The sequence below is a fragment of the Sinocyclocheilus rhinocerous genome, unplaced genomic scaffold (assembly GCF_001515625.1).
Source record: "Sinocyclocheilus rhinocerous isolate Xijiao unplaced genomic scaffold, SAMN03320098_v1.1 scaffold448, whole genome shotgun sequence".
Taxonomy (NCBI): domain Eukaryota; kingdom Metazoa; phylum Chordata; class Actinopteri; order Cypriniformes; family Cyprinidae; genus Sinocyclocheilus; species Sinocyclocheilus rhinocerous.
In genome coordinates, this window is record NW_015651514.1 from 889,970 (window position 1) to 906,517 (window position 16,548).

General features: G+C 40.4%; 2 protein-coding genes and 1 pseudogene across 4 annotated transcripts in view; 1 reads left to right on the top strand and 2 right to left on the bottom strand.

The window, feature by feature from the left end:
• LOC107713033 (uncharacterized) overlaps positions 1 to 7,766 on the top strand; it is a 53,254-nt gene extending 45,488 nt beyond the window's left edge. The window contains exons 14-22 of one of the 3 annotated variants that reach the window (XM_016518448.1): positions 806 to 981; positions 1,386 to 1,624; positions 1,722 to 1,806; positions 2,039 to 2,209; positions 2,638 to 2,674; positions 2,824 to 6,276; positions 6,422 to 6,597; positions 6,752 to 6,955; positions 7,234 to 7,309. In XM_016518448.1, the coding sequence (XP_016373934.1) occupies positions 806 to 981; positions 1,386 to 1,624; positions 1,722 to 1,806; positions 2,039 to 2,209; positions 2,638 to 2,674; positions 2,824 to 6,276; positions 6,422 to 6,597; positions 6,752 to 6,942 (4,528 nt within the window). In that variant the 3' untranslated portion in view covers positions 6,943 to 6,955; positions 7,234 to 7,309. Of the gene's footprint in view, positions 1 to 805; positions 982 to 1,385; positions 1,625 to 1,721; positions 1,807 to 2,038; positions 2,210 to 2,637; positions 2,675 to 2,823; positions 6,277 to 6,421; positions 6,598 to 6,751; positions 6,956 to 7,233 lie in introns of all 3 variants that reach the window. The other 2 variants (XM_016518449.1, XM_016518450.1) reach the window with 2 other exon arrangements.
• Positions 7,767 to 9,848: 2,082 nt separating this feature from the next.
• Positions 9,849 to 13,523, bottom strand: LOC107713034 (ES1 protein, mitochondrial). The gene is made up of 7 exons (XM_016518451.1): positions 13,305 to 13,523; positions 13,116 to 13,168; positions 12,105 to 12,218; positions 11,719 to 11,850; positions 11,070 to 11,162; positions 10,265 to 10,430; positions 9,849 to 10,098 (listed from the first exon to the last, which is right to left on the bottom strand). Exons 1-7 carry the CDS (start codon positions 13,422 to 13,424, stop codon positions 9,964 to 9,966), a joined length of 813 nt encoding a protein of 270 aa, XP_016373937.1. The 5' UTR covers positions 13,425 to 13,523; the 3' UTR covers positions 9,849 to 9,963.
• Positions 13,524 to 15,347: 1,824 nt separating this feature from the next.
• The window catches only part of LOC107713021 (coiled-coil domain-containing protein 74A-like), a 6,605-nt pseudogene continuing 5,404 nt past the window's right edge, over positions 15,348 to 16,548 (bottom strand).

A 16,548-nucleotide genomic window follows, 5' to 3' on the forward strand; every position in this document is an offset into this window, starting at 1 on the left:
TTTCTCTTGTTTGCAATCTGGGGATGTGCACAGGACCCCCCTTCTTTCCGTGTCTCGCCTCGTGCCGAGTACCTTCAAGAAGTAGGCAGGGAGCTGGTGATACCCTGTCAGTCTCAGGGCGACCCAACCCCTAACATCACATGGAATAAGGTAAGGTTTTAAAAATGTCCGATAGCTTTCAGTTTGTTTCAGCCCAGCAATGTGTGTATATCTGCTAATAAAAGCACATAGTGTATGTACTAACATGCATAGACTAAAAGCCTCGGATACTGCTTCAGTGTCTTTTTGATTCTTTATTATCTTCTCTAGGTTGGTCCTGCCCCTCGCTCTCCATTTACAGTCCTATCCAATGGCTCTCTGGTCCTGCGTCCGCTCAGTAAAGACCATCAGGGGGCATGGGAGTGTCATGCCTCCAACCGTGTGGCTACTGTCAGTGCTTCAACAACGATTTTAGTGCTAGGTGAGAGGAACAGATGCCCATTAATAAAAATAACCCTCATTTACCTATAGAAAAATTGAAATTGAATTGAAATTAAAATAGAATTGAAAAATTGAATATATTATCTGCTCTGTCATCTTCAGGCACAAGTCCCCATGCTGTTACCTCTGTGTCTGTGGATCCAGGGATTACTCACGCCAATGTGTCCTGGGAGCCTGGATTTGATGGAGGATACACACAGAAATTTACTGTTTGGTGAGTCACTAAGGGCGTTATAAGTAGCAGTGACCCAGTACATTACTAAAAATGTACTGTATATGCAGTATCGATGGTAGTGACTTAATATTTGATCTCTCTCCGTATCAGGGTAAAGCCCACTGTGAGAGGCAAGCATGAATGGGCATCAATCCCTGTGCCAACATCCAAAACCTCCCTGCTGGTAACGGGTCTGCAAGCTGCCACTAGTTACCAGTTCAGCATTCTTGCCCAAAACAAGTTGGGCTCTGGCCCCTTCAGTGAGATTGTCACCATTAGGACACTGGGTCAGCATTTTTCTGTACATCATTTACAAACTGCACTTCATGAGGTCTTTCATTAGCTCTACAAATACAATATTTAGGCATATCAGGGTTCCTCAAATCTGCCCTCTTTAGCACAAACTCTGATCAAACTCACCTATCTGTAATTTTGTACTAACTCTGAAGACATTGATTGGCTTGCTTAGGTATCTTCACTCTGCAGGGCAGTGGCCCTCCAGGCCAGAATTTGAGGAACCCTGTTAGACATGTAATGGGTTAGACTGTGAGTAGTTCCTTTTCAGATTTGAATTCCCTTATTTGATTCAAAACATTCCCTGGTGGACGTTAAAGTTATTCCAGACCCTTAGGCCAAGATGTATGCTCTAGCATGCTGAGGTAAATCTTTTCTTCTTTTTTTTACATTGCAGCACCTCCAACAGAAGCTCCCACTATGGTAACCACCATTGCAGTGTTGTCCCCTCCCACCTTGCTGTCAGCCAATCGTACATCACTGGGTGTGTTGCTGCAATGGGTGCCACCTCTAGAAGAGTCTCCACCATTAACTTCATTTGTACTTCAAGCAAAACGGGGAAAGGGGGAGTGGGTCACTATAGACAGAGAGATTGCTGTCAACATGACTGAATTGATTGTACAGGGACTTGTGAAGGTAAATGTGTGAAATATTGAGAATATGGCAGCTTGATGTTGAATGTTCCTATTCCTTTTGGCTTGACGGGTCATTTACTCTTCATTTATTTCCACAGGACTCAAACTATGAGCTGCGTCTTCTGTCTTGCAGGGACAGACTGTTCAGTGTGCCCAGTGACTCCGTTGTCATCTCTACTGAAGGTGAGGCTGACTCAGAAATGTGTATTTTGACTTAATATTGACACATCTCAGGCTTTTCTCAGCCCTGTGTGACTTGGAAAAACTACTGTTTTAATTAATGTTTTGGAATTTTAGTATGGTTTAATGAGAAATGTAAAGTTCAAGAAGTCAGAAGTGTCATTTTGGTATAAGTGATTCATTCTTATTGATTTATTGTATTATTAATTGATAACATGTAATGTGTGACCTTAAGGTATGGAGATGTATCCAGCAGCACCCAGTGTCCTGGCCTTTGTTCCTGAGCCCCTGCTGGCTGGTGTGATTGGGGGCGTGTGTTTCCTGTTTGTTGCCATCATCCTCTCTCTGGTGACAGCTTGTGTTATGAACAGTAGAAGGAGACAACGGCGAAGGAAAAAGAGAGATGGTAAAAGCAGTTATGAAGTTTACAGGGTCATTAAATATGATTTTTTTTTCAACTAAAATTACACCACTATAAACACATTTTGAAGCTTTTTGCATGGTCTTAAAGTTATTTGGGGCTGCAGCATTCAGATACATGGATGTTGTACTTAAGTCTTAGATAATCAAATGTTTTTTGTACAGTGAGCAATGCATTGACTCCTCATTAAGTCCATTCTTAAAGTTCATTCCAGTCCAATCGCTATTAGTTTACAGACATTTAATGCATCAAAGACTGATACATGACATTTGAAATCATGTATTTGTTCTCAGCTGTCAGTGGTGTTGTTATGCATGGCATCTCTGTTGAGGCTGCTTTTATTTTTGTCACTTCATCTTATGACTCATTATGTGTGGCATGATATGAACTTTGCACCCTCCCCACCGTTTCAGATATCCCCTCTGCCTTCCAGAAGAGTTCGTCTCCACAGTAAGTGTCCATCTTTGCTGTGCATGTATCATTCCTACGCTTCTCCATCTTTGTCACTGTACTACAATTGGCTTTTGAAATGGCAACCTGAAGGGATGAAGCCTTCCTGTCCTCCTTCCCTAAATGTTCTCTGTGTTCTTTCTCCACAGAGCTCACTCGCCTTCTGACAGTCCCGACAGTGTGCTGAAGTTAAAGCTATGCCCTCCCTTAAACTTCTTCCCTAACTCTTCCTCTTCCGATCATTCAGACCGTTCCTCTTTTGATAAAGGCAGCCGCAGTGGGTACCAGGATCAGAGAAAGCAGCTTCTGTCCTCATCCTCTCCACCTCCACACTACACCCAGTTTGAGAGCCACTTTGGGGGATCTCCATCACCCACATCTGCTATTGAATCCATATCGAGAAGTCCTGATGGGCGCTTTGTTATCCAACCTGACATAGAAAACTCCACACCAACCCACATCAAAAAGAACCTCAAAAAGGAGTTCCCACACTCCCCTGGTAGAGGCAGTGGTGGAGGGAGTAACAATGGATCTTTTAAAGAGTCCAACCAATCAAATCCTGTAAGTTCTGAGAGGGACAGACAGAGAAAGATACCCTCTGTATTGACAGTAGACTCTCCAGATCCAGAAAGACCCCCTCACTCACCTGGCAGGGTGAAGGCAATGGCCAGAAACTTCTCCCGTCATGGCTGTTTCTACTCTGATGATGAGCAGGGTTGCTCTGAGGCATTGTTGGAGAGGGCCAGCTTTTATTCTGACTGCAGTGAAAAAAGAGCAAGTGACTCACTAAAAAAATACCGGAGTGCCAGTCATAGGGAGGACATCTTTCCGAGCTTAACCAGGAGAGCCCGAGCTTTAGAGAGAGATAGGCTGCACCACCAAGCACGTTATCAGCCCATCAATGGAGACAGCCAGCTGACAGAGCCCAACACTGTGATAACTCAGTTGGATGGTGAAAGAGAAAGGGACAACTTAAGCAAATGTTTAAAGCTGGTGAAGGAACGTGAGCAAATGGAGAGGGAGTTAGAACACTACACGGCCAGCCGAAGGGCACAGGCACATGAGCAAGAACAGAGGCGGGCCAAGTCTGCAAGTCCCTTAAGAAAATGGACAGGTGTTGAGTCTGAAGACCCTATTTGGAAACCCCAAGACATCCATTTACGGCAAAAATCCCGACCCAGCAGCCTGGCCCAGCATGTATCGGACTATAGAAGGGGCTGTTATTTCGGCAACACCAGCAGTCCCATGGAGAGACATCCCTCCTTATCTTCCACACACATCCAGTGGGACATAAGCCCTGTGACGTCCCCCACTAGCCAGGTGCTGGTGCAGAGCCTGTCTGAAGGGAACACACCTCGCTCACTCTACCCTCATACACGTCAACGAAGCGTTGCCAATGTTGAAGATTCAGTTGCAGCAGATGTTTCTCATTCACCAGCCACACAATATACCTCTCTCTCACTTTTCTCTCCTACCAGGGACATACCCTCTCACAGTAAAACCAACCTCAGTGGGGCACGAGCTAGACACCCGGAGAGTCACCTGGAAGAGGAGGAGGAGCTGCCCAACAGTACTTTAGTTGAGGACGGATGGTTGCAAGAAAGAAAAATTAAAAAAGAGGCTCTGGCATTTAGATCAACAACCCCTGCTCGCTTAAGTCCTCAACCATCTGAGCTGCACCAAGTGGTGGCTGGAGAAGATAGAAATACTGGTCCTAACCTACATTACCTTAATCCCAGGATTCAAAGTGTTACAGACATGGAGGAAGTAAGGGTTGTTCAAAAAGACAGACTGAGTCGTAATCCATCAGGCTGCTCTACATTGCCCTATGATCATCAGAAAGCAGGAGCAAAGGGAAAAGTCATAGTAAGTGATGATTCCACCTCCATATTGCCTTACAGTGAGCAAGAGAAAGAGGGTATCAGGGCTCGATCCAGAAAGAGTGACAAATGTGCCTTCAGTGAAAGCCCTAGTCAGATCTCACCCCTGACCCTGTTGGAAAATGAGACAGAAAGTGATCAGTCAAATTTCTCGAGAATGTCAGAATCGGTGAAAGTTAAGCTTGCTCCCCAACCAGCCAGGATGTCACCACTGCAGACCAGCACTATCCTGGAATACCTGAATCTTCCTGGTTTCATTGAAATGAGTGTAGATGATCCAGTAGAAGTGACTGAGTCTTCGGAATCTGTTGAACCCAGTGTCAAGGCAGAAACTGGGACACTGTTAAGAGATGAGCCTGATGTTGTACCCAAAAGTTGGGAAAAACATGGTCAGGACCACTCTGAGACCAATATTAGTCAGCCCAATGGGGCTGTTCATGACCACAGCACCCTGAACATTCCTGTAGAACATGATGATCCTGGAAGTATTCCAGTTTCTGAACCATGTTCACAATTAGAGGCAAGAGATACTTGTGATAAATCAGGTACCTCAGACACATGCAATAGAGGCTTCTCACAGTCTAAAGAAAAGGAAAAGAGTTCTCAGCCTTTGCTTTCTCAGAGTTCAGGGTCTCAAAAACAAGAATTTACTCAGCGTGGTCCAGCACAGACATTAATTAGCACAGCTAAAAGCATGGCAGCAATAGTTTCCAAATGTCCAGACTCTACATCTGAACAATATCAAAGACCTCAGACTCAGAGTAAAAGGACAAACATGATATCCTCAAGGATCTATCAGGCTCCAGTGCCTTTCATGAAGAAATCAGTCAGCATCGGTCCCTGTAGGACCCTCTCTGGAATCGGGCAACCACGTCCTTTCCTAAAAAAGTCCATTAGTTTAGGTTCTAGATGGGAACATTTTGAAAATCCAAGAGCTTATATCTCTGAGACCTGTTACAGAGATGAATATCCCCATCCAGATATAAGGCTCAAATCATACAGTTTGGGTCGTACTCCTGCATGTTACTATCCCATGTCTGGCCCATCATGGCGAGGGACAGTGCCCTTTCAGCCTCCTAACAGCGACAGTCTAGAGAGATGTCAGCATATTGAAAGAGCTGACATGCAACCCCCCTATCACACACCTGGTCCCTCAGTCCCAGATCCACCACAACACATGGAATTGTCCCTTCCTTCCAGGAGGGGATCAGATCCACGTCGACAGGGAGCAGTCTTTCCAGATTCTTCTAGGTGGCCTCTGTCTTATCAGGAAACTCTAAGGTCAGTTCAGCATAAGTATGTCCCACAAGACACCTCTCGACATTTTGGCCCTACCAGACCGGTGGCCAGGGTGGACTACCTGCATCCTGCAGAACCCAGAAGGGGTCCACCAAGGCCTTTCCTACCCAGAGGTTACAGCTGGCCCTCACCATATCATACATCCTTCCCCCAACGAGAGCAAGACTTTCCGAGACAGGTGGACAAAGGGATGGGTGCAGCTAGGGGCTTCACCGAGACAGAAGGCCGGGATATAAGAGGTGATGGGGGCAGAGCCAGTTACGCCAGCCAGAGCAGTGGAAGGGGTAGTGTGGGACCGTATGGACACGGGCATCTACGTCAGTCTCTCTCTGTCACCCCAACCTTACTCAGCTCGCCAGAGACCACAGAGGAGAGTGAGATGCACAGGGCAGACAAAGACGTGAGAATACAGAGGTCCAAAAGGTGAAGCTGATACAGAAATGCTTGAGGCAAGACCTCAACAAAGACAGCTAGAACAGTTACCAATTTCTTATTTTGTTCTGTACACATTTCTGTCACTGTCATTTTGTACGTCTCACTGTGTATTGTTGCATATGTGTGTGTCTAGAAGAAATACCTCAGTAGATGAGAGTTACGAATGGGATGCTGTGGAATGCTCTGTGGATCCCGACATCCTGGAGGCCATGAAGATGGAGCGGACCCATGCAGGCTTTGGGCGAGGCAGGGAGTTCAGGCAAGATCGGCCCCGCTCCACTGCTGGCCTCCAGGACTTCCAGAGTAAACGTAAGAACTTTAAACTCTTTGAGCATGTTTGATCATTCCCCACACCAAATATAATGGTAAATTAAGTTTCCCTTGAACTGTACCTATTTAACCTCACCCATCCTCCTCACTTTATCTTCCTCATCCTCCTCCTGCTCCTTTCCTCTCCTCCCAGGCCTGTACTCCATCAGCCCTCCCTTAGTATCCCAGCCTCCTCAGCACCGGTACAGTCGTTCCCTCAGTGAGGCCCGCTTCAATGCCTTGAGACAGGAGTTCCAGGAGTACCTCAGAACCCAGCAATCCTGCTCCCAAGATTCCTGCATCCCCCCTGACCCAGACTCTGACTCCAGCTCCGCACTTCTTTGAGAACCTTACCTTGGTCCGTTACCTCCCTTTAATTCCTTTGACCTACAATATTTAACTTGTTTTAACTCAGGCTATCTGCATAGTACTTCACTTTGTAGGCAAAATGTTCATGTCACTATATAAGATTCTGCAAGTGATATATTCACTTATGGCCTCAAAAACAGGAATTGTTGTGTTAGCAGACATTTATAAAATGTCTTGTTCCCGTGTTAAGTTGAGTGCAAACCCAAGGTTTTATTTGGTTTATCTCTTGTAGGTAACTAACCACAATCCCTGTGATTATATTTCCAGAGCATCCCAAGAAAGAAGACAAATTGGTTTTAAATACAAACCTAACAAATCCTGAGAAAGCAAAGGATCCAGACTTGAATATCCTCGACCAGCTTTGATGTATATTCATCCTTAAGCTGAATAAAGAGCATTGCCATGATGCTGTAAAGGTGCATTCAGTTCCTACTGGTTTTTCTAAACTTGAAAAATTTACAGTATATGGAATGTAGATTTTGTATCGCTGTCTTTTGTTGACTTTGTATTTATCTGTTGTCATCAATCCCAGATTGCACTTCTATCTGTCTAGACTAAAAGGTTAGGGTACAGAAGTACAATTTTACAGAAAATAAGAAAAGACTAATTCGAAGTATCATACCGTTATGATACAGATTTTGTAAATGAAATTGATATCCATTGTGGATAATGGACATGCTGGAAATAGAACTGTACTTCCAAAGGGTTTTTACATTCTCCAATCAGCCGAACCAAAACAACAGTGTAGCATAAAGTCTGCTTTGACAATCAGATACTGCAGCCAAGAAAATGTATTTCAAGCAACTCAAATGTATAAAGTTGTTGTATTTTACATATACATGAGTGTTCCAGAGTAAACGTAAGAACTTTAAACTCTTTGAGCATGTTTGATCATTCCCCACACCAAATATAATGGTAAATTAAGTTTCCCTTGAACTGTACCTATTTAACCTCACCCATCCTCCTCACTTTATCTTCCTCATCCTCCTCCTGCTCCTTTCCTCTCCTCCCAGGCCTGTACTCCATCAGCCCTCCCTTAGTATCCCAGCCTCCTCAGCACCGGTACAGTCGTTCCCTCAGTGAGGCCCGCTTCAATGCCTTGAGACAGGAGTTCCAGGAGTACCTCAGAACCCAGCAATCCTGCTCCCAAGATTCCTGCATCCCCCCTGACCCAGACTCTGACTCCAGCTCCGCACTTCTTTGAGAACCTTACCTTGGTCCGTTACCTCCCTTTAATTCCTTTGACCGACAATATTTAACTTGTTTTAACTCAGGCTATCTGCATAGTACTTCACTTTGTAGGCAAAATGTTCATGTCACTATATAAGATTCTGCAAGTGATATATTCACTTATGGCCTCAAAAACAGGAATTGTTGTGTTAGCAGACATTTATAAAATGTCTTGTTCCCGTGTTAAGTTGAGTGCAAACCCAAGGTTTTATTTGGTTTATCTCTTGTAGGTAACTAACCACAATCCCTGTGATTATATTTCCAGAGCATCCCAAGAAAGAAGACAAATTGGTTTTAAATACAAACCTAACAAATCCTGAGAAAGCAAAGGATCCAGACTTGAATATCCTCGACCAGCTTTGATGTATATTCATCCTTAAGCTGAATAAAGAGCATTGCCATGATGCTGTAAAGGTGCATTCAGTTCCTACTGGTTTTTCTAAACTTGAAAAATTTACAGTATATGGAATGTAGATTTTGTATCGCTGTCTTTTGTTGACTTTGTATTTATCTGTTGTCATCAATCCCAGATTGCACTTCTATCTGTCTAGACTAAAAGGTTAGGGTACAGAAGTACAATTTTACAGAAAATAAGAAAAGACTAATTCGAAGTATCATACCGTTATGATACAGATTTTGTAAATGAAATTGATATCCATTGTGGATAATGGACATGCTGGAAATAGAACTGTACTTCCAAAGGGTTTTTACATTCTCCAATCAGCCGAACCAAAACAACAGTGTAGCATAAAGTCTGCTTTGACAATCAGATACTGCAGCCAAGAAAATGTATTTCAAGCAACTCAAATGTATAAAGTTGTTGTATTTTACATATACATGAGTGAATGTATATGAATATAATGTTGCGTATTTGTTTACTGTGTATATTTGGGCTCCATTCTTGTGTATATTTCACCATATCTTGAAACTGAAGTCATCTTAAACTCTTTGTCATTTTCATTTTGGTCAAGTCCCAAATTCTGTTATAATTTAAAGCAAAAATTCAGTGCCAATATTGAGTTAAGAAGCTTAGCCTCCTTAATACTCAAACTCTCTTCACTATTTGGCCTCTTTACTATTGTAACTCACTTTCCCAAAGAGAAACATATTCACAGCCAGTTCTCTTCTATAATTCTTCTATATCTGTTTCACTTTAATACAAAGAACTCAGCTGAATGACGTTAAAATAGATATTTAAAATGGCTGAAACAAAAACATAGATGCTCATGGATCTTGACATTCATCTCTGGCTCTTTGTCAGTCTGTGCTTAGTGATGTAAATATTTTTACTTTTATTTTTCAATTTTGTACAACTGTTCATGAATGTTTTGTGAAAACATGAATCTATCTTATATTTAAGATGCTGCTGTACATTTTTGTAATACATTTAAAGTTTTTTTTTTTTTACATTTTTGAGAAGCCAGTTAAAGTTTTGTGTAAAAAAAAAGTTTTATATCTGTTCTTTGTTTTTATAAATGTTGTCACTCTTTTTTGTATGATTTGTAAAATAAAATGTTCCAAAATGTTACTATGTCATGTGATAGCCTTTCAGTTATTTACTCATCTACTTCAAAAATAACAAGTGTATGGTTTGGTTGCATGTACAGTGGGAGAAAGGTCTATGCTATATGATACATAGTACAACACAGGAGTTGCACTGTATGCTTTTCTTTATTTACTCTCTGTATGTCCACATAATAGCGGATTCGGGTCAACCTAAAGTTAAGTGTGAAAGCCTTCAGGTGTCTTGCTTGCATCTCACGGGAATCACTTGGCAGTCATACGCATGAAGTGCTTGACCATGTTCCCGATGCCATCGAAGATGTAATGGTAGTGATAGTCAGTCTCCCACATGAAGGTTGGAGTGCTGATCACCTTGTTTTTCTCGTCCACATAGGCCTCGTGAGATGGGCAGTTAAGGGAAAAATCATGTTTTCATATTGTTCATCTAGTTGACATATGCTTAGAGACTTCTTGCATAATTTAAAGGCACACTTTATGGTGTTTTACACTTAGAAAATGAATAATACGTTTGACAGATATGTTAAAAATGAAAGTGAAAGGATATGTAAGGTTCACAGGTGTTGTGACGGGCCCCCATGCTCTTGACCGCCTGCACCATGGTGGTGTTGGGCCAGCGGCCCCAGCGGCTGCTCTCGTCACGCTCGTAACCCATCGTGACTTCCAGATTGGGCAGCACTCGGCACGCCAGGAGAGGCGCCATACTGGACAGACTGAGCCAAAGAGAGAGCAGGATTGCGGTCAGTTGAAAAACAGTTAAACAATTTAACTGAAACATATTTACAGACCACAAGTGGAAATGCTTCTAATTTACATTTTCCTGATTTAAAGTAACTGTATGTAATTTGTATTTTTACGACTATGGAGCCCCCTACAGTTAAGTGAGTGAATTCACTGTCGTAATTAAAGTGGCTAGCTGTGCACGTGCATTTGTTGCTGCCCTAAAGCGATCCACCTTTTTCGCGGTATTTCGTACATGCTCACCAAACTTAGTCCAAAAACAGACGTTTGGGGGGAAAACGAAGCCATTCGCCTCAGAAAAGGTCAGTGTACCATCAGAATGACTTTGAAAGTGATATTTAAAGGTAAAAAACTAGAATACAGTTGCTTTGATACAGCATTTGTCATTACTAGAATATATCAGAATAATCTGAATAAAGAAAATGTAGGTGAAGCAAGAAAAATCTGACCCTTTATACCCAACAGTTAGTGGTCAGTGTTACTAATTTGATTAGTGACCTAAAAACGGTACAGAATCTTAAATAGCTGTAATTCACCCATCTTTATGTAGTATAAACAATGATTAAATTCAGATTTTATATTCACAGTTTTAATATTTTAGAGTCATATACCCAATGGGCTTGCGAGAGCGGTGGAATTCCTTCATAATTCTTTCCACATCATTATTCAGCTTGCAGTCTTTGCCGTCTTTGCTGAAGGTGGACCTGCTCATGAAATGTGAAAGTCAGCATAAATGCATGTTGACACAATTTTTTTTTTTTTTACCCTGCAAAGATTTTTTTAACATGACATAAAAAAATTAATGAAAAAAAAAAAATCAGCTCAAATCAACCCAACACTTCTTGAAACCTTGAAGGAACTTTCTCAAATCAGATCTAGTTTGTAAAGGAGCTGAAGTGTAATTGGGCTATCTGAATCCGGATTGGGCTCAGACGTGGATTAGTCTCATCCATCACCTTTATTTCCACTTAGCCTTAACCAATTGTTTGCTAATAGTGAAACATGATAAGAGGATTTTCGCTCCAGGAATAGAGGTAGATCTGGAGTGACTAATAGTGAAAAGATCAATCCGCACATAATCTGAGGGTCATCAAAGTTGAAGTATGTGCAGATGGACTCCACAATGACTCTTGATGGGTTATATGTGCATCTGGCCTGTCAGGATAATGCACTACTTTTGGAATGTATCTGCATTGATTTCTTTTCAATAACATTTATATTTGCATTAGCATTCATCAGCTAAAAGACTGTCTCTCTCACAGGTTCTTGACTACTCCGTGGCCTCCAGGGAAGATGACGGCGTCAAAGCTGTTAACGTCCAGTTTGGACAGATCGTTCATCTGCATCATGCCCTGGCCGTGGCTGAATCGCGCAGACTCCATCATCACGTTCCTGCAGAGGAAACAGTTTGTTATCACATGGTCACGGTACTTTAAAATATACTATATTGTGAACTATCACTACAATCATGTAATGCTACTTCATAAAAAACCATGCTGCACATCCCAAAAATCGATGACATTCCCATAAAACATGATGTTTCCATGGTTATATTTCCACAAGTTGAGTGAAATATGCGGAATGGTTATATGAAAGGTTGTGTAGTTAGTAAATGTGATGTTATATTTCATTTTAATGATGTCTACCTGTTGTCACTTGATGATGGCTGCATCTTCATGTGGTCCACGACGTGCATTTGCTGCTGGTTTGGGGCAAAGATCTGAAAACGCGCTCCATTACGGCTCAAGTGGTACATGGTGCTTCAAAGAGACACGGCATTATTTATTTATTTTATTTGATAGGATACTTGATTCTGATTGATCAATTAGCTGTCAAAATATTTTTAAGCTCAGGTGCTGAACTAAACCAGGTAGCCTATATATGATCATTTCAGTTCAAATCAGTATTTATTTGGCAAGTAGTCTTGTAATAAGGATCATGTGCAGTCATCCAGTTATTATCTCTAAATAAGTTTATTTTGTGATAACGACCAAGTGACTGTACATTATCCTTTACATAATCCAAACAGATCCATACGTTATAAAAATATAAGAGCACTCCGCTATTGACAGGCTAATGTTTTGAATGATGCTACTGCAAGCACTGCAAATAATTATTTTTTAAAGTATTTTTTTACAATTATTACAATGCATAAGGAAAAATATCTCATTTGCCAATTGAATTTTCTTGATTTAGTCAGAAATGCAACAAAATTCACTGATGTTTAAGCTCAAAACTACAAAAATCTATTTGCATATATGGGTAACGAAAGTAAACAATCTTATATGACACAATTGGCTTCTAAAGTAAATGTGGTAACACTTTACAATAAGGCTTTATTTGTAAACATAGTTAATATGAACTGAGTATGAACAATACTTTTATTGCATTTAATAATCTCAACATTTACTACTACATTTTTTCAGTAGTCAATGCACTGGACTAACATGAACATTTTCAACTAACATTTAACAAAGGTTAATAAATGCTGTTGAAATATATTGGTCATTATTAGTTTGTTAACAAATGAGACCTTATTGTAAAGTGTTACCATGAATGGAGCTTGTTTTAAGGATCCTTCAATGTTTTTACTGATAAACGACCAAAATAATGATATAGGGAATGATATTTTGAAGCGCACCCTGCTGTATACTTACTACGCAGCCTCATGGATGTCAGTTCCATCCCACCATCCGCAGCCTGAGAAAACCTTCAAAAGCAGATCCGGTTACAAATTCAGAACCAAACAGAGACTATATCTTATAGCGAACAAGAGATTCTAGACTGAATGCTTCCATCGTTTTTAACCTGCCAGTTTGTGTGTGCGTAGCATCTGCTGTTCTTACCACAGCGATGTTGGTGTTGCCCCAGTTGCCCCAGTCCCCCCCATGATGCATCAGGCAGGCGGGTTGGCGCACCAGCATGGCTGCGGCCTGCTTGGCGAGGTGTGCCCGTGATGCCAACATGATCACACTGCTGAGTTTACAACACAGAGATCAACCGCTAGAGAGCTGTGCAGACTGAACTGAACGTGTCCGATCCTGCAGCAGAGGAAGCCCTGCTCTTTTATACTAATGTTGTATGTGAGACGTCACTCTGTAAGCTACGTTTCTGAGAAGATAAGATACTTTGTCTGAACAACCCTTTTCCTTTCTTCATTGCTTATCTAATAATACCTTCCTCAATTATCTTATTACCTTAAGTCATTTGGTCAACACCCGGCCGTTGATGCTTTGCTGGGGCTGCGGCCGTTTGCCTGCATTTACCTCTTTAAACAGTCTGTCTGACCCGTTTAATTGCTTGATTTAATTTTGATAAATTGTTATAATTTATAATTTAGTTTTGACTGCTTTTATTGTCCTCATTTGTAAGTCGCTTTGGATACAAGCATCTGCTAAATGACTAAATGTATAATAAACTAAAACTAAAATATGCATTTATAAGTTATATAATATACATATATAAAATGTTATATTTTGGGTCCACACTTAAAAATGTTTAGGGTCCACACTTAAAATCTTTAGCCCTAAAACTTTTTAGAGAGAGAGAAAAAACAAAAGTTTTCAAAAGAAGTTTTCACTCAAAACATTTTGCATATATTATAATGAAATATAAAACTTTTCATTGGTGCTCTCAGACCTTTAGTATAGTAATTATAGTACTATTTTGATTCGTTTTTTTACTTATCAGTTTTTCTTTTGTATTTTAGTTAAAATTTTAGTCATTTTGTTGTGTTTTTGTCATTTTTAGTCGTTTTTGGGGGTTTTATATGTAGTTTTAATCATTTTTTATTTCAATCAACTAGATTAAAATTAGAAATGTTGCCTTGCCAAGTAGTTACAATAAAAAAAAATTTATTTTTATTTTATTTCAAGCATCATCATTTTTTATGGTTTTAGTTAACTATATTAACCCTTTGTTGTATTGCCTAAAAACTGCCATGTGTAACATCATTATCGTGTATTGATATATTTATCAAACAATTACAACTTTACAAGCAATGTGTTACTAAAATGTTTTATTGGCTAAACTGAATTAGAGAAACGTGTTGAACGTTTGCTGTTTGAGGCGTCTAAAGCATCTGATTGAATTAAATTGAATGAGATAGTGCCCTCTAAACCCCATTACTTAATAAGGCTCTTAAACGCAGTAATACTATGTGGTGTCTGCTGGAGGCCCGGGCACTGATCCAATGGGTTGTAGTCGTCAGTTAGAGATCCTACAGGACACACTATAAAACCTTCTCAACGGCCAGATTACACTAGTGCACTACAGATGAAACATACTGAGCTTTAGTGAAGAAATGAACATGGAGTTCAGATATAGGCCTTTGGTGCAAAACACCTTCAGATTCCTCAAGGACGCAAAGAATTATACAAAAGCATGTCATAAATGGTGGCGCTAGTGCATTTATTTAAAGAGAAGTACAGTATTAACAGTAATAAGAATTTAAACTGCTTTGTCAAACGAACACCTTGTGAAACCTTCAGGGAAATTCACGCCAGTGTATATGTCATCAAATCGAGGCATTATAAGAAATTTGATCGAAAGTTTTCACGTATATGTCTTGTCTCTCTCAGAGTTTATGGATCTTCCTGTTGAAGGACGTGCAGCTTAGTTCAGCTCTCGTCTCGTCTTTGACATTTGGCTGCTTCTCTGGAAAGATTCTTATTTAGTTCATTAGGGATTCAAACGTGATCATTCACTCATTCCTTACGTCTCTCTGGTGAAGAAAAAGTACATATTTTTGACCTTCCTTCAGCTAATAGAGACTGACTGAGGTGTTTAAGCCTTTTCATAGAGTAAAAAAAGACCGAACCGTAAGACCTTCTAATCAGCAGACACGATGGCACAATGACAGACAGCGTAACCTTCACTGCAGAGGAGGGTTAAGAGTTCACCGCTCTCCCGAGACGTAGTCTGTGCACGTCCTGCGCTCTCCTCTGCCGCTCTGACATAGTGCTGCTGAGACCGTGTTTGATGGCTGGGAGAAGCACAGTTTCTCCTTTACCAGCGTGACTCGGGATCCTGGGGGGAAATGACCAAAAACTGTTTCAGAATTATGGATTGTCTGTGGTATTCTGTGATGATGATGATAGAAAAGCCAGCCTACTGTTTCTTAGGCAGTGGTTTGAGAGGGAGTTGTGGAAAATGCTCGAAAACTTCACCCCTGAAAAAGAATCGCATGTTCACATGTGAAAATAAAGTGCCAATGATTTTTGAGATGGATTCTGAATAGGCAAACAGAATTTATTTTATGATATAATTAAATAATAGAGAAATAAGGTGTCCAGGCCACATTTCACCCAAAAAAATAAATAAAAAATTTGCATTCTGTTTCAGTGATGTTGTTATAATAATAATAATAATTATTATTATTATTATTATTATAGTATGCATTGCATGGATACCATTCATTTATGCTTTACAATTTAAATGATGAATAAAAATTTTTTTTTTTTTATATTTTTGAAAATTATTTCTTTTGTAAATGCTAAAAATTATAATAATATCATTATAATTGTAATATATATATAGAAAATTAGTCACATTTCACCCAAAAGAAAAACAACAAATGAAATTATGGATTTTTTTCATGGTATTACATTATTTATTTTAATGACAATCCTGTTTATCAAATTATTATTAAGGGAATAGCTCATCCAAAAATGAAAATTCTGTCATTAATTACTCATCCTCATGTCGTTCTAAACCCGTACGACCTTCGTTCATCTTCGGAACACAAATTAAGATATTTTTGATGAAATCCGAGAGCTCTCTGACCCTCCCATAGACAGCAATGCAACTGAAATGTTCCCAGGCACAGAAACGTAGTAAGGACATCGGTAAAATAGTCCATGTGACATCAGTGGTTCAATCTTCATCCCGTCTGCTGCATGTGCTTGCTTCCGCTTCATGTAAACGACACATGCGCATGCAAACGCATGTGCGTGTTCGACATAAGCACCAGCGCCATGCGTTGTTTACATGAAGCGGAAGCAAGCACATGAAGCACATGCGATGAAGAGGAGAAGAATTGTTTAATAAAGTCGTTATTTTTGTTTTCTTCGCGCACAAAACGCACAAAAA